At 39.3% G+C, this 25,754-nt stretch overlaps 2 protein-coding genes across 5 annotated transcripts in view; both read right to left on the reverse strand.

Moving 5' to 3' along the window:
* The window catches only part of slc12a7b (solute carrier family 12 member 7b), an 81,575-nt gene extending 72,078 nt beyond the window's left edge, over nucleotides 1-9,497 (reverse strand). For 2 of the 4 annotated variants that reach the window (XM_034108978.2, XM_034108977.2), the window contains exon 1: nucleotides 9,119-9,497. In XM_034108978.2, the coding sequence (XP_033964869.1) occupies nucleotides 9,119-9,350 (232 nt within the window). In that variant the 5' untranslated portion in view covers nucleotides 9,351-9,497. The remainder of the gene's footprint in view (nucleotides 1-9,118) is intronic. The other 2 variants (XM_034108982.2, XM_034108981.2) reach the window with 1 other exon arrangement.
* A 10,730-nt stretch (nucleotides 9,498-20,227) lies between these two features.
* Nucleotides 20,228-25,312, reverse strand: aoc1 (amine oxidase copper containing 1). The gene is made up of 5 exons (XM_034108355.1): nucleotides 25,197-25,312; nucleotides 22,367-23,905; nucleotides 21,417-21,705; nucleotides 20,929-21,061; nucleotides 20,228-20,679 (listed from the first exon to the last, which is right to left on the reverse strand). Exons 2-5 carry the CDS (start codon nucleotides 23,901-23,903, stop codon nucleotides 20,410-20,412), a joined length of 2,229 nt encoding a protein of 742 aa, XP_033964246.1. The 5' UTR covers nucleotides 23,904-23,905; nucleotides 25,197-25,312; the 3' UTR covers nucleotides 20,228-20,409.
* Nucleotides 25,313-25,754: the final 442 nt, after the last annotated feature.

Here is a 25,754-nt window from a genome sequence, read left to right on the forward strand (position 1 = left end):
CCATACTAAACATATATTATTAATATGATAAATAAAAATAAATTAGACCAAAATAAATTAAATCAAATATGATGCAGTGCACTGTCACAACCTACTGAAAACTCCTTAACATATAGCCAACATTTTGGTAAAACATATTCAACATATTCCACTCAGTTAAACGTTGAAGGCTGGCCAACCGTCATGGTCCAGAAGTAACAGGAAATAAATGTTGAACTACAATTTAAGACCAAATAAAAATGTTTAGGCCACCATGGCAAATGCTGGTAGGGCTGCTCATGTCATCTCTTAAAGATTTTTTGCAAGAAACACCAGCCTGTTTACATGGTCTGGTTTCAGAGATGAGCGCAGGCAGGTGACAATATTGCCACCTGGACTGACCAAGACCCTCAGCCACGCCCCGACACATGGGGTGACGCCGGCCAATCACAAAGCTTTGATGGGTTCAAGTGCATTATTCTGGCACAGGAAGATTATGTTAACGATATGAACAGAATGAAAACAGAATATTGTTGTTCTATTTTTAGACACATCTCGCGATCGACTGGTTGGGCACCCCTGGGCTAGACCATAGGTCTGTTGTGGTAGCAAAGTAGTCAGCTGAAGCCACATCTCTCTCAACTTCCCCACGGCATTTGTCATATAGTGCAGGCAGCGCAGACCTGCTGAAATAATACCGAGGCGGCTTCGCGTAATGCTTGTCCAACGTGTTGACAAGTTGCTTGTAGCCCTGGTTGCTAACAGTGCTAACTGGGCACATATCTTTAGCGATGTGAAATGTAATGGCAAAGTACTTGCAAGTAGTGGAAATAGTTTTACCCTTCTTTTTAACGAGTTGCTGCTCTTGTTCTGACATCTTCGCTCGCGCTGAACACTCACAACACATGTCACTCCCACGTGGCAGAGTGGGCTTTTAGGGAGGGGCGAAAGCGCACCCAGCAAAATAATCGTATTTTGTCAATTATGCTGTTTTCATAATCGTCGCAAGCCATAATCGTAATCGCGATTAAAATACGATTAATTGCACAGCCCTTGTTCATAAGGAGCAAAATGTTTTGGAATAATAAGGAAATTATACTTGGATAAAGTTCAGAGACTTGAAAGAGACATTTGTATAGTCTAAACCAGGGGTACTCAAATACAAATCGTAAAGGTCCAAAATAAATGTTTCAATAAGACAAAGGTCCGTTTATTACGGTCATTCAAACTTTTAAACAATTGCAACAAGATTCTTAACACGAGGTTGCAAAAACAAAAATAATCTGTTTGCAGCCGTTTTCATTGTTATTGTGTCTGTGTTTAACCCCTCAGAGTCGCAGTGTAAGAGCTGCACAGTTATGAATAAAGGCAGCTGCACTCTTTTTCATTCAGCATTCCCATTATTGCTTTATAAATGTCTTGCCCCCTTGTGTGTCCACTGAGGTTCGTCAGGCCCAACACATCTTCAACAAACTCCCCCTTTGCCTCATCATAAAAACTCACAAACACCAGCAACTGAGCATTGTCAGTGGTGTCAGTGGACTCATCCACAGCTAAGGAAATGCACTGTGCATTTTTTATTCCATCACAAAGCTGATTAATCAAATCACCAGCAAGTATTTATGTTCTTCTGGTTGCTGTGGAATCTGAGAGGGGGATTTGCGTGATTTGACCTGTTACTTCCTCTTTTTGTTTGCCTTCAACATGGTCTCCATCACTTCAGTCATGCATTCTTTTATACTTCAGTTATTATCCAGTGGAAAGTCCTTACCTACTGGCCTAGTTCAATCAAAGTGGTTACTTTTTTTTTGGCTGGGCAGTGTAGTTTTACACACCGTCTTATTTGACTTTCTCAGGACTTAAAAATGTTTTTTGGGGAAAGACCCCCTCAAAGAAAAAAAAATATTTACACACGTAAGGTCATCATCTTAATAGTTTTGTATGCTCATCCGTGAGCAGAGCATCACGTTGACGTGTCTATTACAGCTGAATGTGGCAATTACCATTTTGTTCAGCAAAACGCCTCACAAACGTATTAAGATCAACAGCTTTAGTGCGTTTTGATTCAATGCTGAATACAGCCAGACTGACAGTCTCTTCTCTGTCAGTGTAGACCGCAAATACCTCATTCCTTCAGTGCTTGGGTCCGAATGCTTCTCGTTTTGCGCCGTCCCGTTCAAATGAAATCGCCGCCAATCATGTCCACGCTCGCGCCAGGACCGGGGGAGGGGTTACATGACGTGCATCTTGTGCTGCATTCACTTGCACTCGGACATTAGATAATTTCTCTCATAAATGTCCGATGAGCGCTGTTTGCAGTCTATGGACATAGCGGATCATTTTGACTCGTTGCGTTGTGGCGATGTCTCGCAGATAACACAGATAATACATATGAAAAGTATAATTTGCTCAGAGTCCAGAGACAGTTGTGGTTCAGTCCGGATCCGGACCAGAGTCCGTACTTTGAGGATGCCTGGTCTAAATGCTAAAAACACTTGCTCCTGCATGTCCCATAATGCAGATAATAGCATCGTTTCATAAGACCCTTTCTGTTAGTTCAACAGCAATATCTTCTGAATTCCACCCCCCCCCCCAGTTTGTAACACAAGCTTTCTGTTAAAACGTGTGGTGTTGTTAAACCCAAGCCAAAATAACCTCTTGTGATTTCGACAGGGTTATTTTAAAAGACTTTGACAATCTTAAAAATCTGTGAAATTCAGCAAGTCTTTCTAGGTCACATATTTCAATTAAAAAAAAAAGGTATCCAAAAACAAAATAAGATAATATCACAACATTAGCACCGAGCACAGGGGGGGCATGTATTATTGCTTATGAGCAACAGGTTGTATGAGTCAATCTTTGTACTCCTCGGCAACAATCTCAACAGTGTTTCCCAACTCCACAATCTGCAAATGTGTGAACTGTCAGTGAGAGAGATTGACAGTCCCTCTCTAAATACTATCCATATGTATATCTGACACCTTTTATCACTGCAGAGACTTGTGTATCTTTCACTCCCTGCTTAATCCCTCATAAATCCAAATGCAATCTTAGTCATCTTGTGTATCTGCACAAGTAGCAGGAAGCATCCTCTGTGTGATTCAATTAACTATAAATATACTGATTACATCAATGATACTGTTTACCGAGTAGGGCTGCTCAATTAATCGTATTTTAAAATCGCAATTACGATTATGGCTTGCAACGATTACGAAAACAACGTAATCGAAATAAAACGATTACTTTTTTATTATTACTTTTTTCTTTTCTTTTTTCAGTTGAATTATACTTAAAGTTCAGGGTAATCAACTGTTAAAAACATACTGTTCACATTTTTTTCCTCCAATAAATTGATGTTTTCAAAGTAAATGGATAATCGTTTTTAATAATCGTGATATCAATTATTGACCCAAATAATCGAGATTATGATTTTTGCCATAATCGAGCAGCCCTATTACCGAGTATACTTGCTGAAACACATTCTTACCATGTACTTTATACATTTAGCCATATTCATATATTCACTTTATTTACCAAACACAGCTTGGTCTCTGCGTCACAGACTAATCAAGTATAAAGAATATTTTTAGATCGCCTGGAAAACTTTAATGGGAGGGCAAGCCAGTGAAAACAACCAGCATCTATCATGTAGACAACAGAATCTGATTTTTTCTATCATTCAAACACTAAACTTCTTGTAACCACTGCTTCCTCTTTACAGTGTTACTTCATCTCCTCTTATACATTGGTTGTGAAACCTCAATGAGAATGCTGACAGAATGTCCACATTTGTACAGTTAAAGTTGCTCTGAATCACACACAAAAAGGGTTGTGAAGTGCCTGTCCATCCAATATCTTTATTGTTATTATCTAGACGCATTATGTGCTTCATAGGGATGCACGATAATTATCGGCCCGATAATTATCGGTCCGATATTAGGAATTATGACGTCATCCCGATAAACCCGATACCAGTATTAATAGCCCCGATAATATAAAATATATTTTTTGGGTAAAAAAAAGAAAAAATACTGCGGTGTGGGTGGATTGGGATGAGGGGCGCTTGTTTTTCACTCGGCTCCTCCCGTTTTTCCAGTACTGTGGTATTAGTGGTTTAGGAAGAGGGGAGTTCTTCACAAATCCAGCGCTCCCTAATACTTCGAACCTGATCAGTCACCTGAAACATCGCCATCGCTACGATGGTGTGTTAAAAGCGTACGAAGACAATAATACAGTGTGTGTGTGTGTGTGTGTGTGTGTGTGTCTACGCGCGCGCATTGGAGCTATGTGCAACTCTTTTCGTACAATGTCCCACTGTCTGGCTTCCTGCATAAAGTCAAGTGCTCGGCGCAGTTGTGGCGAAATGTCGCTCCTCTGTTTTCATTTAAACAGCTCCTTATATCCGTTAGCGCAGCTAGCTAGCACCAGATGCTAACAACAACAATGCACGTAAGGTCTCTCTCTCGGACCACACATACACACACCCTCCCGGTTCTCCAGATGGCCAGTCGGTGCCTGCCGGTGAGCGTGGAAGTGTGGTCTGCCACAAGCGGGCGGCAGGAGCGGGGCTGTCAGCATCAGCTTGTAGATGGTATTTTAAACTCGATGCGCTCTGAAACTACGGGGCGGCCAAGGTAAAAAAATACACATGCGTTAATCGCGTTAAAATAATTAGTGGCGTAATTTTTTTTTTTATTATCGGTATCGGTCTTGAGAAGCAGGAAGTTATCGGTATCGGTATCGGTTTCAAAAAACCAATATCGTGCATCCCTAGTGCTTCAGTATATCAACTGCATCATCTAGCAATTACATTTAGCAGACACATCCAGTATGCAATCAGTAAATAGATTACAGCAAAACAAGTACGCCGTATGCCATTAGTCTTGTATTGATTGCAATGACTGCAGTAGGGGAAGGAACTGAGGAAATTGAAATCCAGTACAAATAACACAAACAAAGGGTCAATCAATACTCCTTTCTAAGATGCATGACTCCTGACATCCAGTTTTCATCATCCAGGGAAATTACAGTCCATGTATTTGTTTTGCATGTCAGCATTTCATTATCTCTCACAAGATTGAAACAATCCTCCACCCAAATGTCGAGAATCCAAATCACGGAACCAACAGTCAAATGTTTTTTCATAGTGTTAGCCAATCTTAAAGTTTTCAAAATCAAGAAAAGGTAGAGGATAGTTGTTCTATATAACTGCATTAGATAAGTGATGTGAATAACTTCAATGTCTAAGAGATGTTTTTAAGAGTCAAAAAGCCAAAGATATTCAATTAAACAGAAATAGAGAATATTATCCTATGAGAAGGACATGGACTTCTACTTAGTTAGTTTGTGTCAAAAGAAGAGAAGAAACCCATTTTCCCACGGGGTTGAATAACTTAATTCAGTGGTTCTCAAATGGGGGTACGCGGACCCCTAGGGGTACGCGGACCCCTAGGGGTACGTTGGGGTACGTGAGATGTATTTTATGTTAATGGAAAAAAAACATAAGTAATGCATTTAAACAAACTACTAATAGTAGATGAACTAATTTATTTGAAAGTTTACAGCAATTCTGGATAATAAAATGGGAAAAATAAATGGGATGCTCTCTTTTCCTCTCCCTCTCCTGACAGCCCGTCAGTCTCGTGCAGCTCGCTGAACGTGTAATAAGTGACCCGACAGTAAAGAAAACACAAATGTATAACTAGTTTAGCTAGTTCCAGAGTAGATAAACTAGCTTAGTGTGTTAGGTCTAACTCTAAGTGTATTTTGCTCCGCTCAACGGTCCGTCACAGCGGCGGAGCTGTGATAATGCAGAGCTGCGTGTTCTCCGTCAGCAGCAGCTGATCTGATCTCTGATCTCTCTCTCTCGCGCCCGGTTAAACTTCACTCGCGTTTATATCCAAATCTATCAGATCTAGCTAGTTCTAGATAATGATATGACTGCCTGCTTATCAAAGGACCTAAACAATAAGCGTTGCTTGGCAACGGCATGTGGCCGCAAATGATAGCGCAGCATTATGCATAATGTTTATGAGGGGTCAAAATCCCATGCTCATAAAATGCTCATATATTGTTTTCTTTTCATTCCCCACGCCCCAAAAAAAATATATATACTAATTCTAGGAAAAGTAACAAAGTTTGAGCATCGTGGGTTTTATATTAACAGAGTTACACATATTTCAAAACGCGAAGTGTAATAATAACTAGGGATGCACGATAATTATCGGCCCGATATTAGGAATTATGACATTATCCCGATAAACCCGATACCAGTATTAATAGCCCCGATAATATACAATATATTTTTGGGGTAAAAAAAAAGAAAAAATACTGCGGTGTGGGTGGATTGGCATGAGGGGCGCTTGTTTTTCACTCGGCTCCTCCCGTTTTGCCAGTACTATGGTATTAGTGGTTTAGGAAGAGGGGAGTTCTTCACAAATCCAGCGCTCCCTAATACTTCGAACCTGATCAGTCACCTGAAACATCGCCATCGCAACGATGGTGTGTTAAAAGCGTACGAAGACAATAATACAATACAAAGTGTGTGTGTGTGTGTGTGTGTGTGTGTGTGTGCATGTGCGTGTGCGCGCGTTGGAGCTATGTTGGAGCTATGTGCAACAATAGAAAAGATCAGTTCAATGCAGCTAATGTCTGATGTTAACATTGGTTTGCCATGAATTTAGTGATGGATTGTAAACATTTGAAATGTAGCATAAGTGTTTCTCAGTTACAAGGTTGTCGTTTTAATAAATCAGACACTGATGGTGCAGCGCTGTACCTCTTTATATAGGCATGTTTTCCCTAACAAATAATTTTTGCGCTGATCAGGGGGTACGTGGCTGAATTTTTTTTTCAAAGGGGGTACATTATTGAAAAAAGTTTGAGAACCACTGACTTAATTGGTCGATCTTAACTATTAACACACATACTTCTCATTGTGTCACCACCTAATTGAGTATGTTTCCACAAAGGGGATACAATCTTTTACATTACATTGCATTTAGCTGACGCTTTTTTCCAAAGCGACGTACAATAAGTGTGTTCGACCAACAAAATAAAAACTTGAAGAAAACAGAATCATATAAGTACATCAGGTTTCATAGAGCAAAAACATTTCAAGTGCTACTCAACTGGCTTTAGGTAAACCAGTCCTTTATTAGTATATAAGTGCTTTGTTAATAGTTCTATTGCTCGAAGTGGAGTCGAAAGAGATGAGTTTTCAGTCTGCGCCGGAAGGTGTGTAAGCTATCTGCTGTCCTGATGTCATTGGGGAGCTCATACCACCATTTTGGAGCAAGGATAGCAAACCCACGTGTTTTTGCTGATGGGAACTTGGGTCCCCTTCGCAGCGAGGGTGCAGCGAGCCGTTTGGTTGATGCAGAGCGGAGTGCACGTGCTGGGGTGTACGGTTTAACCATGTCCTGGATGTAGGAAGGGCCAGATCCATTCGCAGCATTGTACGCAAGTACCATTGTCTTGAAGTGGATTCTAGCAGTTACCGGAAGCCAGTGGAGGGAGCGGAGGAGCGGCGTGGTGTGGGAGAATTTATGAAGGTTGAAGACCAGACGAGCCTCTGCATTCTGCATTTTTTACAGAGTCATGTATCAAATAGTTTGCAGATTATAATTGTTAATATTCAAAGCTCACACACAATTTGCTCTGCCATTGTACGTGACAGAAATGCAAGAGCTGTGAAAAGCCTGAGTGCTGCAAACACAAGCTATTGTGGATGAAGGTGCACAGCACACCCATCTTCTTCTATGTAACTTTAACTGATTTGGAATGAAACTCAGTGTATGCATTCAAACTGAATAGACAGGTGCCAGGAGGAAATCATATGGAAGACATTTCTGTTCATCTACTACCCTTGTGTGGTGGAAGTACTGACTATCAAAAATAGAATACACAAGCCACTGAGGACAAAAATCTTGTTATGTCTTCTAATCTTCCAAGCCTACATAAAATAAAATGAACACATCATTTCACATTACAAAATGTCAATAGCGACACACTCGTCTGTCGCCATGATTCATCACCAGTAAAACATAATCAGCATCACTCGTTTTCCATCAAACGTTTATGCTTAAAACCTCATTTCTTCCACATAACAGTTTTCCTTTATTTCTCAACTGTGATATTTGAAAAAGCCTGTGTGAATCCAGACGCAAGTGGAAAGAAGGGACCCATTTTCCTCACAACAATCTATATTCAAAATAAACACCACCAAAAATAGACTCTTTTTAGCAGCTCAGTGCAGTTAAACATAACTGCCTCTGCTCTAACAATCAATGCACACACACTTAGCCATCAGCAAACTGCAATTATGCATGCTTGCTTGGCCTGTGTGCCAGGCAATTATTCCAGCACCTTCTTACCCTCAACCTGTTGCTATAGAAGCACCTTGTTTGTGAGCAACTTGTCCAACAAGGCTTAGAAAACAGACTGCTGCCAAATTATGGTTCAGTGAGAGAAAGACATGTTTAACTTGATTAGGAAAAAAACAACAGCAGTGATTTGTGGAAATATCTTGTCATGAATAAATTCCATAATGAAGAACATTATGCACATTTTGAATTACCAAGTAACACAGGTACACCAGTGTACTGAAAAATGTATTTCTTAAACCTGCCTAAAGTATTTTTTCTCTGCTCTCTATGGTTTAGGACTATTGTTATTTACACTTTTTGAAATTATACAACGAGTGTCAAAAGGTAGTCTATTAACAAAAAATAAGAAGTTGTGGTGCGCTCAAGTTACAAAAGGGGTACCTCATATAGGTGAGGAAAATGTGACATAACGCTAATGTTAATAAACATTTTACATTTTAAGCTAGCAAAATCTTCGAAGGCATTTTCTGTAATTAAGTGGCTATGTTCTCTGTGGACTGTTAGGTGACAAATTATCTTTTCACAATAACTTAAACAAATAGTGTTTTAAATAAGTTGTTTGACTTTCTGACTGACACTAGTGCTAGGTGTGTTCTTAGTGCCACATTGTTGGGGTACTGACGCCCCATACGTTACATAACTAAAAGGAGAACAAACAGCCAGACAAGTGGAGTGCGACGGCTAATCCTCTCGTATATAGATGAGATAAGAAGTGGGACACACACGGAGTTTTTAACTGCCAGCTGTCTTACCGTACTTGTTGGGCTCCCTGTTATACTCTAGGATAGGCACCGCCACAGCGTTGGGGTCCTGCGGCTCGAACACGGAGTCCTCCCCCGCCTCTTTTTCCTCCACTATGCCACCGCTACTGCTGCTGCTGATGGTGTCCGGTGCGGGGTCAGCGACAACCGCGTCCCAGTGCACCCCCTCCGCGGCGACCCCAACTCCTCTGTCCACCGGGACTACCACAAATCTTTCGCCCATGTCCCTCCCTCGTGCCCCGTCGGTCGCACTTTTAATGGAGGAAAAAAAACACGCCGCCCGGCTTCTTACCTCAGTGGTGCACACTCGTTAGGGGCAAACACACAGACAGCGTACACACACGCTCACGGACTGATCACAGGATTGATTACAATACAGACGTTCCCGCCCCAAGCCTTCTCTGATTGGCTGAGAGCACCAAGGAGCGTTGTCCATCTACCCCAGAAGCAAATCAGAGTGCTTGGAACTTGTTCATTGTGGAATGAACCAGTTCTAGTTCTTAATCAATAAAATGATATACCTACCATAATTGAATTCCTCTCTAATTGTTGATAATTTTAAAAAAATACTTCCTTATGCTGTTTTAGCAAAATGTTGTATTCAGCCTTCAAATGTGCTTTGAATTAATATCATTCCCGTACAAAGCCTTTGATTTTTCTTATTTCGGAGTAAATCTCTTAACATACTCAAAATTGTATTTGAAAATATGTTCACTTCTGCTTATACTTAGAAAATGGAGTCAGGCCTCTTAGCAAAACAATACAGCTAAATATAATTCTCCTTAAAATAGTGCTGAGTGCCCTGCTGTCACAAGTGAGCACATGTACTGGGCTGGCATATCACACTAAACTCATTACACACTTCTTTAATGGTCTCAAAATGATAATTTATTAACACTCACTCTGTACATCCTCCACACTATCAATAGCCTGTTAGGGAAACTCAATAAATCATTCTAATTTAACAATGATTTATTTTTTATTCATCTATCAGTGATAGTTTAGTCATTTTCCAACACCTCACCAAAGCAACTTTGCTATGTTACAGCTTAGAATAAATGGTTTGTCAATACCTCAGGATAGGATGACCTCTCAAGTTTCCAGACAGGTTTTGGTACATACTTTGTTGTGAGTTCACTTAAAACTACCTATTACCTAGAAACAAGTCAGTTCATTTGGAAACACTTAAGAGCATAGTGCACTCCTTCAAACATACTCCAAATTGTCAGAAGAATCAACAACATTTTGTAGCATCCCTCGCATCTTCTTTCACCACAACATATTCTTTGAATGGTGGTGCTTTGAATGTAGTTTCTGTCTCTGTTATCATCTGATGTCACAAATCCTATATCAAGGTCACCACCCATATGTAATACATTGTTCCTTGGATAAACACCCATCTGTTCACCAAATGCAAGGGAAATCTGTTCACACAGCACTCTGGTAGACAGTTGGGTGGAGTGGTATTGTGGCCGTGTTAAGTAGGCAAAGTTAATTCAGTTTAGCTCCTGATAAGAATGGCAGAACATTCGTTGGAAAGGTCTTTAGTGCAAAATGTTCAGTTACATCTTTTTATTACAATCACATTTGTTTATGTGTATGAATGTATTATTCTTTGTTTAAAATTCCTGCTGTTTTAAGTCTGACTAGATAAATGCATGAAGGCTGGATGCATTGTTAATTTGTTTGTTCTTTTTCTAGATAAAAATAACAAAACTATTTAACATATTGGATTAACTTAATTTGCTGCATCAACATTCTAGCCATGCTGTCAAGTCGATTATAAAAAGGTTAATTTCTGTTATTGCAAAAGCAGGTTTGTGCATGAATAGTTTGCCTCATTAGAAATATAGATAAGTGATCTACAAACCATCTCCTCGTATCCTTCACTGTTTTCATAGCAACTGTCCTCTGGGACGGCACCAACAAACTGGCTGCTAAGGTGAAGTTGTTGTCATGGGGGTTGAGTGAGATATATTTAGTCCTCTTGACTTACTGTATAGCTTTTTGTTTTCAATGTAAAGACATTGTGACAAGTTTGAGTTTGTAATCCCCTTTATTGTCAATATCTGATATTCAAATTTGTGTTAAAAGTTTGACAAAATGTGTTTTTACAGCATTACGTTTTGAATTCTACTCTCAGGATTGCTTATAGTCCCTCCCTTTTAATGTCACGTCTAAGACCAAAGTAGGTAGTTACATTAAGTAGGCTACTTCTTGATAGACTTTTCTCTATGGCAGCATTCACGGCCATTTACATTAGACTGAGGAAATGACTGAAGCCAACGATGCGTGCCCCGAGTATATGTGGGTCAGCGCTATAGCATGAAATGAAGCTTTTATTGTGAAACGGGACCCCCACTGCTGTGTCATTGTGTTCCCCCATGTCACAACAGACAGTGGCGGATCATAAGGCCGCACATCCTGGGCTCAGTAGTCTGAACAAATCTCAGAGGGGAACATGATTATAACTTTTGTCTAGTTTCTGAACAGATATGAGGAGCTGTGAGCTCTGAGTGCTAAGAGCTAACGGCTCTGTTGTTTTTCTGGGGCTCTCATTGAAGATGACGTCACGGCTCCGCCTACACTGCGTTACTATAGTAACTGACCCAGTTCCTAAACTGTAATGGAAGCGCAGCATTAAAGTGAGCCGGGCCTAATAAGGCCTAACCAAACCGAGCGAGGCCGAGCGAGGCCTGCAGTGGAAACGCGCCAGTTAAGAGTGCACAGAGATGGTGTGAGGAGACGAGGCCCAGCTGCCACTCCTACACGTGTCTGGAGCAGGCCCGGTTCCAGAACAAAATGACTCAGGGTGCATCTGAGATTAGAGAGGGTGCAGTGGTATTTTAAATATTGACATTAAAAGCATCAATCTGGTGCACTTTGAGAGCAACATTAAGAGATCTATGGATCTATGTGCTCTTTGCTTGATTCATGCCTTCCCATTCCCTTATCACGTAGCCGATAAGAGCATGGCGCCAGTTGTTGTAGCCAGTTGTGGTGAAGGCATCTGACTTACTTGAACCGAAATGTCTACATGCATAGCAGAAGATGGCATCTTTTTACATGAATACTCCAGCCAATCTCATTTTTGAAACCATGAGCTGCAAAATTAGCTGTACATGCGAGTTGGGTACTTTTTTAAATATACCTGGGCAGGCTCTGTTTTGCCGAGGTCCTCTGGCACTTGTGGGCCGCTGAGGGGTGGCTGTTTGGGGCAACGAAGACGGCTGCGGCTGCTCCGCCTCCGTGGGCGAGGCGGGCAAAGCCGGCGAGTCGGGCGTTAGTGGCACAACAGTGGCCGCGGGTAACGTAATGTCCCCATGATCTGAACTGTTATTACCTGCAGTAGATGCAGTGTTACTGCTGGCGATAAGGGCTGGTTGTTTTAACCATTTTCTAATGTCCATCACTGACTGCTGTGTAAGCACCTTGCAGATGACGAACGTGCAGCGGCACAGGTCACGCACACCTGACATAATAACGTTACTTACCGTTTAAATTGACCAAATAAATGCAGCAGACAATATTATTTAACCACAATTACAATTTATTTTATTTCAACTAAATTCTTCTTATTATTAATATTACTACTGTTATTATTATATATGTAATATTTTTTACTTTTCATTTTTCAAATGAGGGTGCATAATGACTCAACTGAGGGTCCAATGCACCCTTATGCACCCCGTAGGACCGGGCCTGAGGGGCACCTCCCATACCGCAGACTCAAAGGCTTCATATATCTTAACACCGCAAAGGTCTTTTGTTTTAATGTTGAAACTGAATACCCCTTTACTTTTACCCAAATCACACATGCTAACACTACAAAGAGACTGAAAGATCAGCCATAATCATTCATCTGTTTGCATCCTTCAAATTATTTATCTAATATATCATATTCCATTTACTTGTATATAGACTTCTCTTGCACTATCTGTTTTATTTCTTCTGTTTCCTATACGGTATATATATATTCATGTTGCACTGTTGACTTAACTACACTGTGCACATGACAATAAAGCCTTGAAATTATGTCCAATCCCTAAAGGTTTTTTGATCACTTCATTCAGCAGAATTAAATGCTCTTGTGTGTGATAACAACTCTTTCATTTATTAAGTCTATGGTTACCTGTTGTATATATGCAATTAATTAACTATATATAAAGTAATCAGAAGATGGCAAAACCACATTAAATGTTTTCTAAACAACTTTGTCCATCCATGGTTGTTTGGTAGAAAACAATATACACATGGGGATGTCACACTAAAGCTAAGGAGGTAGGAATTGTGACGGGACTTGTTTTTTTAAACAGTGTGCAGATGGCATGCTGTTTGTAACGAGACCCCACGGGCTGCACAATTCATAAGGGACAGATGTGCATGTGTCAGTTTGTGTGTGTGCAGAGAGACACACAGAATACTCTGGACATCTACATGTACAAGTGATAATGTATATAACAGCAACAGTCGGTAGAAAAAATTAGTAAATCAGTCTGTGACAGCCTGTCAAAAAAAACATAAAAGATGACAACATACACATAGTCAAAAACAACGCGACCTGATTCATCAATGACACAACAATGGATCTGAATCCACTCCATGGATTTAGTTGTTGATAATATCAGATTTACAACATTAGTAGTGTACATTATAATCCTATTGTTCTGACATATTGTCATTGTAATGGGTCGAGTACCAAACATATTTCTTTGTGTTTGGCCTTTATCAAAATTGTTTCTTAAATAAATCACATGTTCAGCGTAGTTATGAAATTAATAAGGCTAAACCATAGCGGCGCTCATACAAAGTCAAGTGTTTTTTTAATACTTTCTTTGCCACAAATTCACAAAAAATGCAATTCATTTTTGTATTAGGCGAGATTATGATATAAAGAAAATTGAAAAATCTCTACAAAAGACCAATACACGACTACAAAAACTGAAACTTATTGACATGTTGGTTATATACAAAGAAGGTTTTAAATGTATTCATTATTGTATGCACATGTTTTAATTGAGGGGTGGACGTAATATCTTCTATGGGGGTCCGGGGGTATGCCCCCCCCAGAAAGATTTGTTTTAACATTTTAAAGTAAAATGCTTAAATCTGGTGCACTTTGAGCAGAATTACTAGATACTAGATCTAGGGAGTACAACTCTAAAACACCCATATGAAAAAGATCGGTTTACATTTTAATAATCAAATACGTATGTGAACATAACCATTTTATTTTTGTTGTTCATTCATATCTTATTTGACCAGTTAACATTTATTTATTCAAGCATATTTTTTAATATATCCACTTTTTAAATGATATTTTTGGTTTACTGTCCTATAGTATACATTGGAATGATTTCAAACCTGTTGTTTTTTATCCTAATAATTATAAAGGTGTGCCTTGGAAATATTTGTTTACATGAATTGTGACCAAACCGTTTGAGACCCACTGAGATAACTTAGACTAAAGTGAACTATTTAAACACTCAGAGGGTGCAAAGGGTATTTACTTTATTCAATTATTAATGTATTACATTAAGGGCAGAAAATTAGGCAGAATAAAAAAAACAATTACATTTTTTTTTCCTTTTTTTTTCTCCCAGGTCAGCGCCCCTCCAGATCTGGCGCCCTATAGGCGTCCGCCTAGTTCGTCATTGACAAGGGCCGGCCCTGCAGAAAGCCATATATGAACATGTTCTTTATTAGTACAGTGTTATTTTAAGAATTAAAGAGTGCTGTAGCATTTCTATATATATATTTCTTTATTTATCAACACAATTGATTTGATATGATTTTTTGCTAAACACATTCTCACATAATATTGGATCTTATTGTGAGAGGTCATGTTTGGACTCATGATGCCCCCCTGGTGGATCACTACATCCATCCGACTGGTTTAACATAACTGGGAAATGAGAAAAATATACATATCATATGGATTGTTACAATTAGAAGATTTCACTCGTGATGTGGTATCTGGATCTCTAATGTTCATAAAAGCCTTCAATAAATCCATTTAGAATTCATTAAAAAAAATGTGCTTCTAAAACCTAAATAGAATCATGAGATTCAAACATTTTCTTTGGTGTCAGAGTGGATGTTGTCTGTACAGGGTGAACACAAACTGCTATTAGCAAAAGCAGCTGGACTTCATTTCCTGGATTTCAAATGTATTCATCAAAGGAGATATATCATTGAAAAATAACCTAGGGCTTGTGCACATAAGTTGTTTGGGTGTTTGAGATACATTCAAATTTGGTTCACCTTTTAATGTCACATGCAAGCTCACTATCATACAGTGTATACCACCCCCTATCTGAGTATCAGCCAACAATCATTTCTAATAATAACTGCAACAACATTCATGCTGCGCAGAGTTCATGTAGTTTCCCACAGAACAGTAGGGCACAATGAAGAAGGTGACCTTGCTGGGACATACATTACATTTCCCTGGATTACATTTATACATAATTTTACTGCAAATATAGGCACTCTGATTTAACAACAGTGCTGCACTTCTCACTACTTTTCTTTGAGCTTCAAATATATTTGTATTTGTTTCATCTTACACATGAAACATTTGCCTTGTCTACACAACGATGTTCCTTCAAGGATTTTGGACAGGCAAGTCATCTTTTACATTGAGAACACCGGTATGGCTTCTCTCCAGTGGCCCTCTTGTCCTCCCCTGTGCACACCCCCTTTTTCCCCAGCATGGGGGGAGCAGATGTATTTTACGTCTGCTGAGTGGAATGATTTATGACTAACCTGCACATGCACAGCAATGACACTAGGATACCTATTTCTGTGACAGGTTCGTTTTACACCACCTAATGTAACTAATCTAAAAACAAATATTCTGGGATGTCAGAGCTGATTTGAAATGCAATAGAAATGGTTGGAATCTAGCTTGTCGAGCGGGAACAAATACCTACACAGTTAGTACATTTTTCCACTCACAGCTTACTGAATAATGCCAGTTTATTTTGCTGAAATTTTAAAAGTTGTACAGAGTTGAGAGTTTTTTCATGGAAGAAGCTGAAAATGTTTTCCTTATGTGACCTGTGAGCATGTGACCTAAGATTTTCATTGTCGTAACTACACTGTAGCTATGCTCGCAGGACCAATAAAAGCCTTGAACCTTGATTTTTGCAGCTTTTACCAGCTTTTAAATCAAACGCTTAGTGTGTGGGTCTCAGCAAACCAATATAGCTATACATCTGCACATTTTACATCCCAAAATAAATAGTTATTCTGATAATTCGGCTCAGGTAGCAGATGATATGTTGAGATAAACTGATATCCTCTCTGGTGATTCATGTGTCTCTTTCCCTCTGCCTCCCTTTATCTCCCCTCTCTCTGTTTTTCTGGAGTCCGTCTGTCGGTCTGAAGTTTTGTCTCAGCTGCTGGGGTAGGGGTTATTTTGAGAAGGGACAAAAAGGAATGGGATGGTTGGCATATCAGAGGGGACACACACCATCATGCACCCCTCTACACACGCACACACACACACACACACACACACACACACACACACACACACACACACACACACACACACACACACACACACACACACACACACACACACACACACACACACACACACACACACACACACACACACACACACACACATACTCGATGGATGAGGGGCAGGCTTATTATTATTATGATATGTTCACTTTCTCTCATGGATGCACACCTGTTTGATGATTCAATACAGTTAAGTGAGGGGACTGACATGAGATCATGGCCACTTGTTACAGTATCCTTATCCTTTCACTTTATCATTTACAAACATTGATTCGTTTTTTATGTTTATTTTATGTCACAAATGTTATGGACAAATTAAAATCAACAAAGTAGAATATGACAAGATCTAATGGATAAATTACGTTAATTCTTATCCACTGTCTATTAACAAGTGTTGTTGAATACATTAGAGTTAAATGTTGAGAGTTGAGTGTTGATGAAAACTAAATGAAAACTAAGTTGAAACAATGGAAATAAAAAAACTATTATGATAATGGAATACGAAATAAAAAAAGACAAAATCATGGTCAATGACATATAAGTGCACCTTTAATAGAAAACTAAATTCATAGTTGATCAATGATTTTAAAATCAGAATACCTGAAATGATTTTAAATATCTTTATCAATGCATAACATATTCATACTAAGCCAAACCTTGAATGGATCATTATGTTCTAAAGTAAAAAGAGAAGTTTCATTAAGATCAAGATTAAATTAAGAGACCACTCCACATTTTTCTCAAATCTCAATTTCTACATGTATGGCCGCCATTCCATTCCAGTGTGTGTTGAATTCCAACACACGGTTGTCAGTAGTTTATAGAATAAAATAAATTGTACTCAAGCACATACCTATAAATAGTAAACCAGAGAAACTGATAATGCTGCAGTGGTCTCTTCATTTTTTCCTAGTTGTAAATGCACAATTAGGACTTTGTAATATAATGAAGGTGTGAGAAGAGGGTGTAATTTAGAAGGCACACACTGACCTCAGCTGCAGGTCATCTGGTTCAGTAACACATCCCATCAATATAAATGTGTTTACTGTCACTTCTTACTTTTATCCACCAATGGAAATACTCTGTGGAAATATGCTGTTGTTCTGAGACATAATTACACCATAATTATAGCTGGGATTTAGAGGATCTCAAACAGGATGTAAAATTGAAATAATCAAATCATTCAAACATGTGATATTTCCATTCCCAAGTCACACTATGGGATTCACACAAAGGCTTAAATGAATGGGGATGAATCATCTATTGATGAGAACAGATGGATGATTAGAGCTAATTCACACAACTGGAAATAGAAGGGGAACATTTAAGTAATAAAGCAAAGCGGGAAGGAAGGATGCTTAATTATTTGCAAGGCTATGTGTGATGTCCAGGTCCATTAACTGAAGATCATTTTTCGACTGTCAGCAAAATGCTGTGAAGACTGTGTTTCTCACAGGTCATAATCTTCACCGGTTGTGTTTAGATTGGTGTTAAAAAGGATACATTAAATTGGAAGGTGTGTAAAAAATAACGCAACTTTTCAAAAATACTATGGCCAAGAAAAAAACTATAGCATAATTTGCAATTGGCATGTTTCCATCCAAATGTAACAGGACATTATACAACTTGATGATGTTTTTTTTTAGATGCCTCCAACCTGTTAAACCTTTATGTTTTCAAGTCTCAAAACCTTGATAAGTGGATTTAGCACTGTAGACATCAAAAGTATGATTTTCTCCGACATGAGCTCTCTAGAGCTACAAAAACATATACAACATATTTTAGAGTCTTCCTATAATGAATAAAGTGATTGTATTTGGTAGAATGTGTTTAATCTTTTACTTGACACATTTCAAATGCAGTTGAATGGAGTTCTATATTTTCTTTATCTAAGATCCAAAAAGTCCTTTGAAATCTGGCATTGATAAAAAATAGTATTAATCTGTTGTTTTTTGTTGAAAAATGTGCACTCTAGTTTTAATGTCTGTCAACTGATGTCAACAGACAAAACAATTATTTAAGAAACCACTAGGTGGCATCAAAACATTACCTACGTTCCAAGACCTTAATTGAGGCCAACACATATATTTTTCTCTCGAGAAACTACTGTGGAAATATTTGCTATAGAATATTGAACTGAAATAACAAAACATAGTTTGTCAGATTTGTATCTTCTTGGGCAGATTGTCCTTTGTAGCTTTTTGGTATCTTTACGTCTTAACCCCGTTACAGTGTAAAATGTGTAACTTTGTTGGACGTGTTTAGGAAAAAAATGTATATTGTGCTTTGTTGTAGAATTTATATGACATGTTTGGCACCTTATAACAGTATGTCTTAATCGATTTCAAGCTGCTCAGAATGATACAGAAAGATGTGTGAACTAAGAGAATGATTTAAGGGCATTAAGGGTATGAGTGAAATAAAATTCCACACAGTTTATTTTAAATGTTTTTGTTCACATAAGGCCACTTTAGAATAAATAAACTGTGTGTTCCCCGTCTTTTCTATAGTTTGTGACGTCAAACCCATCATTGCCATGGGAATAGCTATAGGAATGCTTGTTACCCAATTCACATTGCTTTTTTGTCCTCTCCACTAACGTTGTCCATTCAGCCTTGCGTGCAAAGCTCTCATACTATCCCTCTTTTACCATGTGCACTGTAAAACATCAGCACACACTTATAAAAGGGATTTTAGATGACTGGATTCCTTTTCCTCTCTCCAAAAACGCTCATTATTTACCTTACAAACAAAGCAACTTGTGCAAAATCCACCTCTTTTTCAGCAGTTTTATTCCGTTTTTTTTTTTACTAACATAGAGCGCTGTTTATCACTTATATTAAACACAGAAATATGCTTATCAAAAAAATGCAATATGACAATAACTGTTTGATTTATTTGTAACTTTTGGTTCATAAATCTATGGTTACATTGCTATGTTTGGAATGCGTAACGGACAAAGATGTTACATGTGCTGTTATTGATATTGAGTCACATTGTATGTAAAGTTAGGTTTCCAGGGGCGCTGGGGGCAGCAAGGTGGTATCCTGGACTGTTTGCGGGGAAGGATCCGGAATCAGGCTGTTTGCTTTGTAAGGCCTGTTGTCGTTCCAGAAGAAACCTTCCCACCATGGGGGCTGGAGGAGCATGCTGAGGGTTTACCACAAGCAGGGCGGATACGGCGCATCCTGCATCCTGGATGCTCGCCGCTGCTAAACCTCAACCATGGAGACCCAACATGGGATTAAAGGAGCTCTCAAAGCCCCCCCATGTCCAACACTGCCCCCCTTTACCTCTGCCAGGTTACATGTAGGTTTGTTTGGGTGTGGTATATTAACTTTAGCGTTAAAAAGAACATTACATCTGTCACATTTATTACTCTTTAACTGGGTAAGATAGTGTCAGTGTTACTACCAAACATTTAATTTAATAAAAACTAAAAGTGAGACAGAATTAGGAATTCTAAATGAAGAGTTTTACTGTAGTCATTTATATTAAAACAATAGTTATAGAAAATCAGATAATACAGGCTCATTTATGGAAAATAAATCACACAATAACAACTTTTCCCTTTTGAAATGCTTTATTTTTTTTCTTACATGAATGTTGTCCCATTGTAATACATTATTTAGAGTATATCTGACCATTATGCAATTCAAGTGTTGTTAATCTTAGATCCTCATTGTGTGAATTACTAAAACAGAGAAAAATTAAGTTTGAGACAAAAAAAACAACAAATAAAACACCTAGACTCCTGCGTAAGTGCCGTTGTAAACAAAGGGCTTGTCTGACACACAGTGACCTATGACCTCAGGAGTCCACCTCTGGACTTTGGGCTTGCCGTCCTTTCCCTGCCGGACGATGACGGTACTTCTGGATGCCACCGAAGGATCTTCGTCAAAGAAATTGAACGGTCGGAGGAAAAAGCCCACTGTGTTGCCGGGGGTTGCCGTGTTGGGGATGTCTTCTGAGTGAGGCACATGCAGGAAGCCTACTGTCACCCAGGCTACCAGGTCCTGCACACAGGAGAGCAAATAATACATTAGACCTTTTTAGAAAAGAACACATTACAGGTGTTTTGTGTCTATTCAAAAGAGCAAACAGAGGTAAATGTCAGCATTCATGAGTTACCATGCGTTTGAGAGAGCAAAACGATTCTTTAAGGAAGAGCTAACCTCTGAGCTGAAAAAAGGGTTAGGGTTAAAACGTCTATTAATGTAATCTAAACCATCTTGAATTTGATGTGCATTGTTGAAATATCTTACCTGATTTACTATGTCTTCATTGTTGCGAATGTAGTCCTCAAAGGACACAACGGGGTCCCATGGGTCACCCTGGGTGTACATGCTGCTGCTGGTGGCTTCACTGTCTTTATGACGAGTCACAGCAAGAGGATACCTGTGGAGAGGAGATGTGTTTTGTGTTTCGTCATTCTGTAGGCTTTCAAACTAATAATTCATAACAACTCCCCAGCCAGTCTTTCATTAAGTCATTTCAAAAGTGGGCCCCTGTTGTTATTTAGCTTTAAAGTGCAAACTATTTATGGTCTATCCAAAGACAATTTCCAGTGTTGTTGTACTGTTATCCGCTGCACCTCTGTTGACTGCCAATCCATACTTTGACCTGAATTCTAACAAAACTTCATGTGCAGGGATTAGCCTCTTCAGCCCCACTCTTAAGTGACACTTGTAAATGTCTTGGTTTAAATTGATATGTATTTTGTCTAACAACATAAGGGAACACATTTGAATACCTTGACCAACTGATGCCATTTTCCTCCCTCCAGCCTCTTGGAAGCACACTGTGGGCATGTGAGTTCATCTGAATCCGATAACCCTTCTGGTGTCCCCATTTATTTTTCTCATTGGGATTGTAAAAGTGCACATAGCGGGGGAATTTTTTGCCAAAGCGGAAAGCAGCTGATCTCTCGGTCTTCTGCTCTGTCCTATGGAGTTTGGACTGGACGATGAAGTTCTTTGGACTCCAGGGATTTGTGAAGTTGACATATTTCAAATCAATCGTCTCAAAGCTGTTCTCTCGACCTATGTCACAGTGAAGGCAAAGAGTTGTCAGAAGAAGTTCAAGGTCAAGGTAAAAGCAGTGTGTTGGAACAATATTGGTCTACAGTACATTTACTTTTGCATTAAAAGTCTCCATTAAGTGTTTGACTTATTTATGGCACATAGCCTTTATCACAGCAAGCCTTGATCACACATTTCAACGGAATTGGCAATCTAGCTACCCTTTACAACAGGGTAAAGTCCAGGAAACAATTTTATCTGGATTGGCATCAATAAAAGACCTACTTTCTGTCTGCGCTTTCTTTGATCTGATTTCACACACTTCACAGCTTCAAAATGTACATTGAAAAAGAGGTGTGAAAAGAAAAATGTTTGTAACCTTAGGTCTTCTCATTAATAGATAAAATATGGTATAATGTGTTTTCCCAGTCCTATTGCCAAATAAGAACATCAATATTAGAATATTCTGCATCAGATTAATTATCGTTAACATATTTATAATATGTGGCAACATTAAAAAAATTCCCCCTTTCTGCAATCTGCACATGGCAACAATGGTATGGAAATAAAACGCTTGTTTGCTAAATAAATGTTGTTGCAGCTATTACAATAGCAAATGATAATTTAAGAGCATGACAGGATGTTAGTTCCAGTGAAAAAGGCAACTGATTGTTATATTTACCAGCAATATCCAGGTCAACCTTATAATGGATGAGGTGTGTGTGCAGGTTACCAAGCACATGGTTGTACACCTTGGCGCCATAGTGAAGTCCGTTAGCTGTAAAGAAAGTGGCATGGATGTATCCGGTAGCGCTGACCTTTACCTCCACCACCCCATTCTGGTAGAACACGAAGTCCCAGATGTAATCATAGTTGTAAACCGTTGAGGTCGTCCGCAACACCAGCACAGCGTTATCCACCCCTCCAAAGAAGTTGTATCCCCCCTTGAAGTTGGAGTCAAAATGCCTCCTCAAAGGCATAGCAGTGGTCATCTCAAAAATACAGAGTGCATTTTTGTAGCGCACTGGTTTATCCGTGTCATAGTAGTGGTACAGGTCAACAAAGGTGGCAATTTCTGGACAGTCTATTCCTGGCGCCAGTTCGTAGGATGAGCTGCCCATTGCCCAGCCGGCATCAATGTACTTTGTTTGCATGGCAGCAGGAGTATCACCAGAATAGAAGGCAATAGCTTCTTGTAGGCTGATCTCATAGGCAATCCTTTCCCCATTAAAACGCAGGTCAAAAACTTGAAGGCCAGCCGATGATCGGACTCGGTAGGCGAAAGACCATCCAGCATACTCAACAAAGTTGCGGTCAACGTGATAGCGCTTGCCCTGAGGCTCGACAAGCTTCGGCCCATGGATATTAGTGGCTGTGTTGCTGTGACCCCGGGGGATGTAACTAGAGTACAGGTCATTGTCGTCATGTTCAGGCAGTTTGATCTTCTCCACATCTCCTGATTCGTATTTTTCAACCAGTTCCTCAACACTGTCAAAGAACATGCTGTTATACCAGACCTTCTCGACATTCCACTTCTCTGGGTCCAGGTCCTGGTGGTTTATCAATACCTCAAACCCAATTGGGTGGATGAAATAACCCTCCACAAATTTCTGCAACATTATCCAGCTTCTCCTTTCACCTGGACCAAGCCCACGGGGGGCTATATCTGAGAACGTCAAGCAGCGGTTTGAGCAGTTATTGAAGGAAAACCCTCCAGTGGTCTCAAATAGAAGCTTGTGAGCTTTATTTGCTATCTTTCCTAGTATGTCCTTAATATGATCATACTCTACAGAGGAAATAGGCCTTGACTCAAAGCGGATAGGCCTAGCCCCCTTGAACGTCTTGATTGTGTGGGTCTTTGGGGATGGCAGAGGACTGACAATGTACTCAGTGATGTTGGGTTCGGTCTTGTTCCCGAACTGGATGATCACACGGGCTTGACGTTGGGGTTTGGCCTGTCCACGGTCCAGAGCTCTGAGGGCTTCATGCTTCCTAGGCAGATGTAGTTCGATCAGGAGGATGCTGTTCTTCATCAGAGTCTTGCTACGAGCTTCAGTGAGCTCCAGCTCTGGAATACCGTGCAGGTAGTCCCGGACAGCTTTCAGCTCACGTGCAGTGAGGTCGGCATACATGGGGGCACCATGATAAGCCCAGTCTCTTGATCTGGATGCACTACAACCAGCCAAGCAGAGCAGCTGCAGTAGACAGAGAAGCCTCATGGCTGAAATATAATGAGAAAGTAATGTCCAGCATGAATGTAGTGAATGAAGGGGGGAACATTGATATGTTGAGTGATCTCATGCATACGTTTGACTTTGGAAAGACAACAGATCTTGTATTCACAGTGGGAATTTGGGAGATTCAAAAAGATAAGCCTTGTTTCTACATATTCAAATGTATTTCACACTGTTTTTATTCACATTATAAAACAAAATAAGAAGCTTATATAAAGTTATTTATCTCCAGTATAATTTAAGACAAACTTGTTCCCTCTTCCTGCTCTCTTCACAGCTGGGTAAGCAATTATTGCTCTGTCCATTTTTTATATCAGTCTTTCCTTCTCCACAAGAACACCAACATAATGTGTCTCTGGAGCTAATCTAAACATGTTTTACAGGCCCTGTGATTCACTAACAAACACAGTGTTATTTGCGAATACAAAACACCATCTACAAACTAATGCATTTGTTTTTTTTTCAAATTAAATCATGTGACAGAAACAAATACAGTATAGATCTTACAAGTAGACTGACATCTTTTCTACTATTTTCGAAAACGCTCTTTCTAACAATATCAGACTAAATTTAACAACATGAGCAGACAAAAGGTGAGTTTTTTGTTTCCGGTGAAAAATCTAATGTAATCTGCATAATACAAAAATATGCAGCTTTTGACAGTGTGACACTGTCAACATAATTCAAAAGAGAAAACTCAAAACAACATAAATTACTTAAAATAATGTAAATGGACATGTGACATTTTCAAAAGGTTTCAACATTAGGTTACGAAGCTACATCACATCCAATCATATCTTGCATACAAATTGACAAAGCTGTATCTAGTTCCTTTCCAAAGACAAGAATTTCCACCATATTTTATAAAAGGTATCAGGATTTTTCCTATGAAGGTTAATTGTATTTGCAAACCACACTGTGTTTGTTAATGAATCATAGGGCATCTGTAAATCATGTTAAGTTTGTTTGTGGAGGTTTGGCACAAAGTAAGCTCCATATATGTCAGCCTGTACTTTAAGACACTCAGAGTCAACACTGCCCTTATCTCTGTTTATCTTCCTGTACTGTTTGTGCTGCACACTTAATAGATAAACTGCACACAATTTAAGAAGTTCTCAAAGCAAACTGTCACATTCTGCAGCTTTTATTGTACACAGTATCATGTAATAATGTTTCGATACAGTATATAATGTTCAGACTTTGAAGTAGTTCCATGCTTCCTCAAAAAACACTTATACTTCTGAATGAGAATCAAATAAATAAACCAAGCTACTGTACCTTAAGTTGTCCTGCTGTGTCAAGCAGTGTGTAAATCAAAGTCGGTCAGTACGGTCCTCCTGCTTCAGCATTTCGAGAAAACGCTCTTATGAAAACAGAATCAATGGACTGCTGCTTTTAACCACCTTCCTTGTAGTGACGGAGGCCGATTGGTCCACAGTGGGTTGTAAATATAATGGCTCACTTCAGTGATAGTGATGACATCGTTTGCAAAATTATTAACAGAGTCATTTTCAAGATTGAGTTACAATGATAAACTGGAGTGGCAAAGGATCAGCTGCATGACCCCGCCATGAAGTGCTTCATCCAAAAGGATAGGAGGATGGACTTTGTGTTTAAGTGATTTGATCATCAAAGGCAGGTTTTTTCCGAGGGAAGTGGGGGTCAGAGGGCCTAGGTATAAAAGTCACGGCTCGCCACTGAAAATAAGAAACTAAATAAATCTATTTCAGTGCAGTGCAATACAAAAATTGCAAATTTGAGCAGATAACTGGGATTTGTTCCAGATATGGTGAATATAAAAACGGTTTCTCTTAAAGTTAAATGTTTCCCTCCACA

Source organism: Pseudochaenichthys georgianus, chromosome 20, assembly GCF_902827115.2.
Source record: "Pseudochaenichthys georgianus chromosome 20, fPseGeo1.2, whole genome shotgun sequence".
NCBI lineage: Eukaryota > Metazoa > Chordata > Actinopteri > Perciformes > Channichthyidae > Pseudochaenichthys > Pseudochaenichthys georgianus.

What these genes read in the sequence shown, in the direction of transcription:
- aoc1 (XM_034108355.1), bottom strand. Translation starts at nt 23,903, where the DNA reads ATGAGGCTTCTCTGTCTACTGCAGCTGCTCTGCTTGGCTGGTTGTAGT. An exon ending in AATGGCATCAGTTGGTCAAG is followed by an intron (nt 21,062 to 21,416) that starts GTATTCAAATGT and finishes TCCTCTCCACAG; the next exon opens with GTATCCTCTTGCTGTGACTC. An exon ending in ATGAAGACATAGTAAATCAG is followed by an intron (nt 20,680 to 20,928) that starts GTAAGATATTTC and finishes TCCTGTGTGCAG; the next exon opens with GACCTGGTAGCCTGGGTGAC.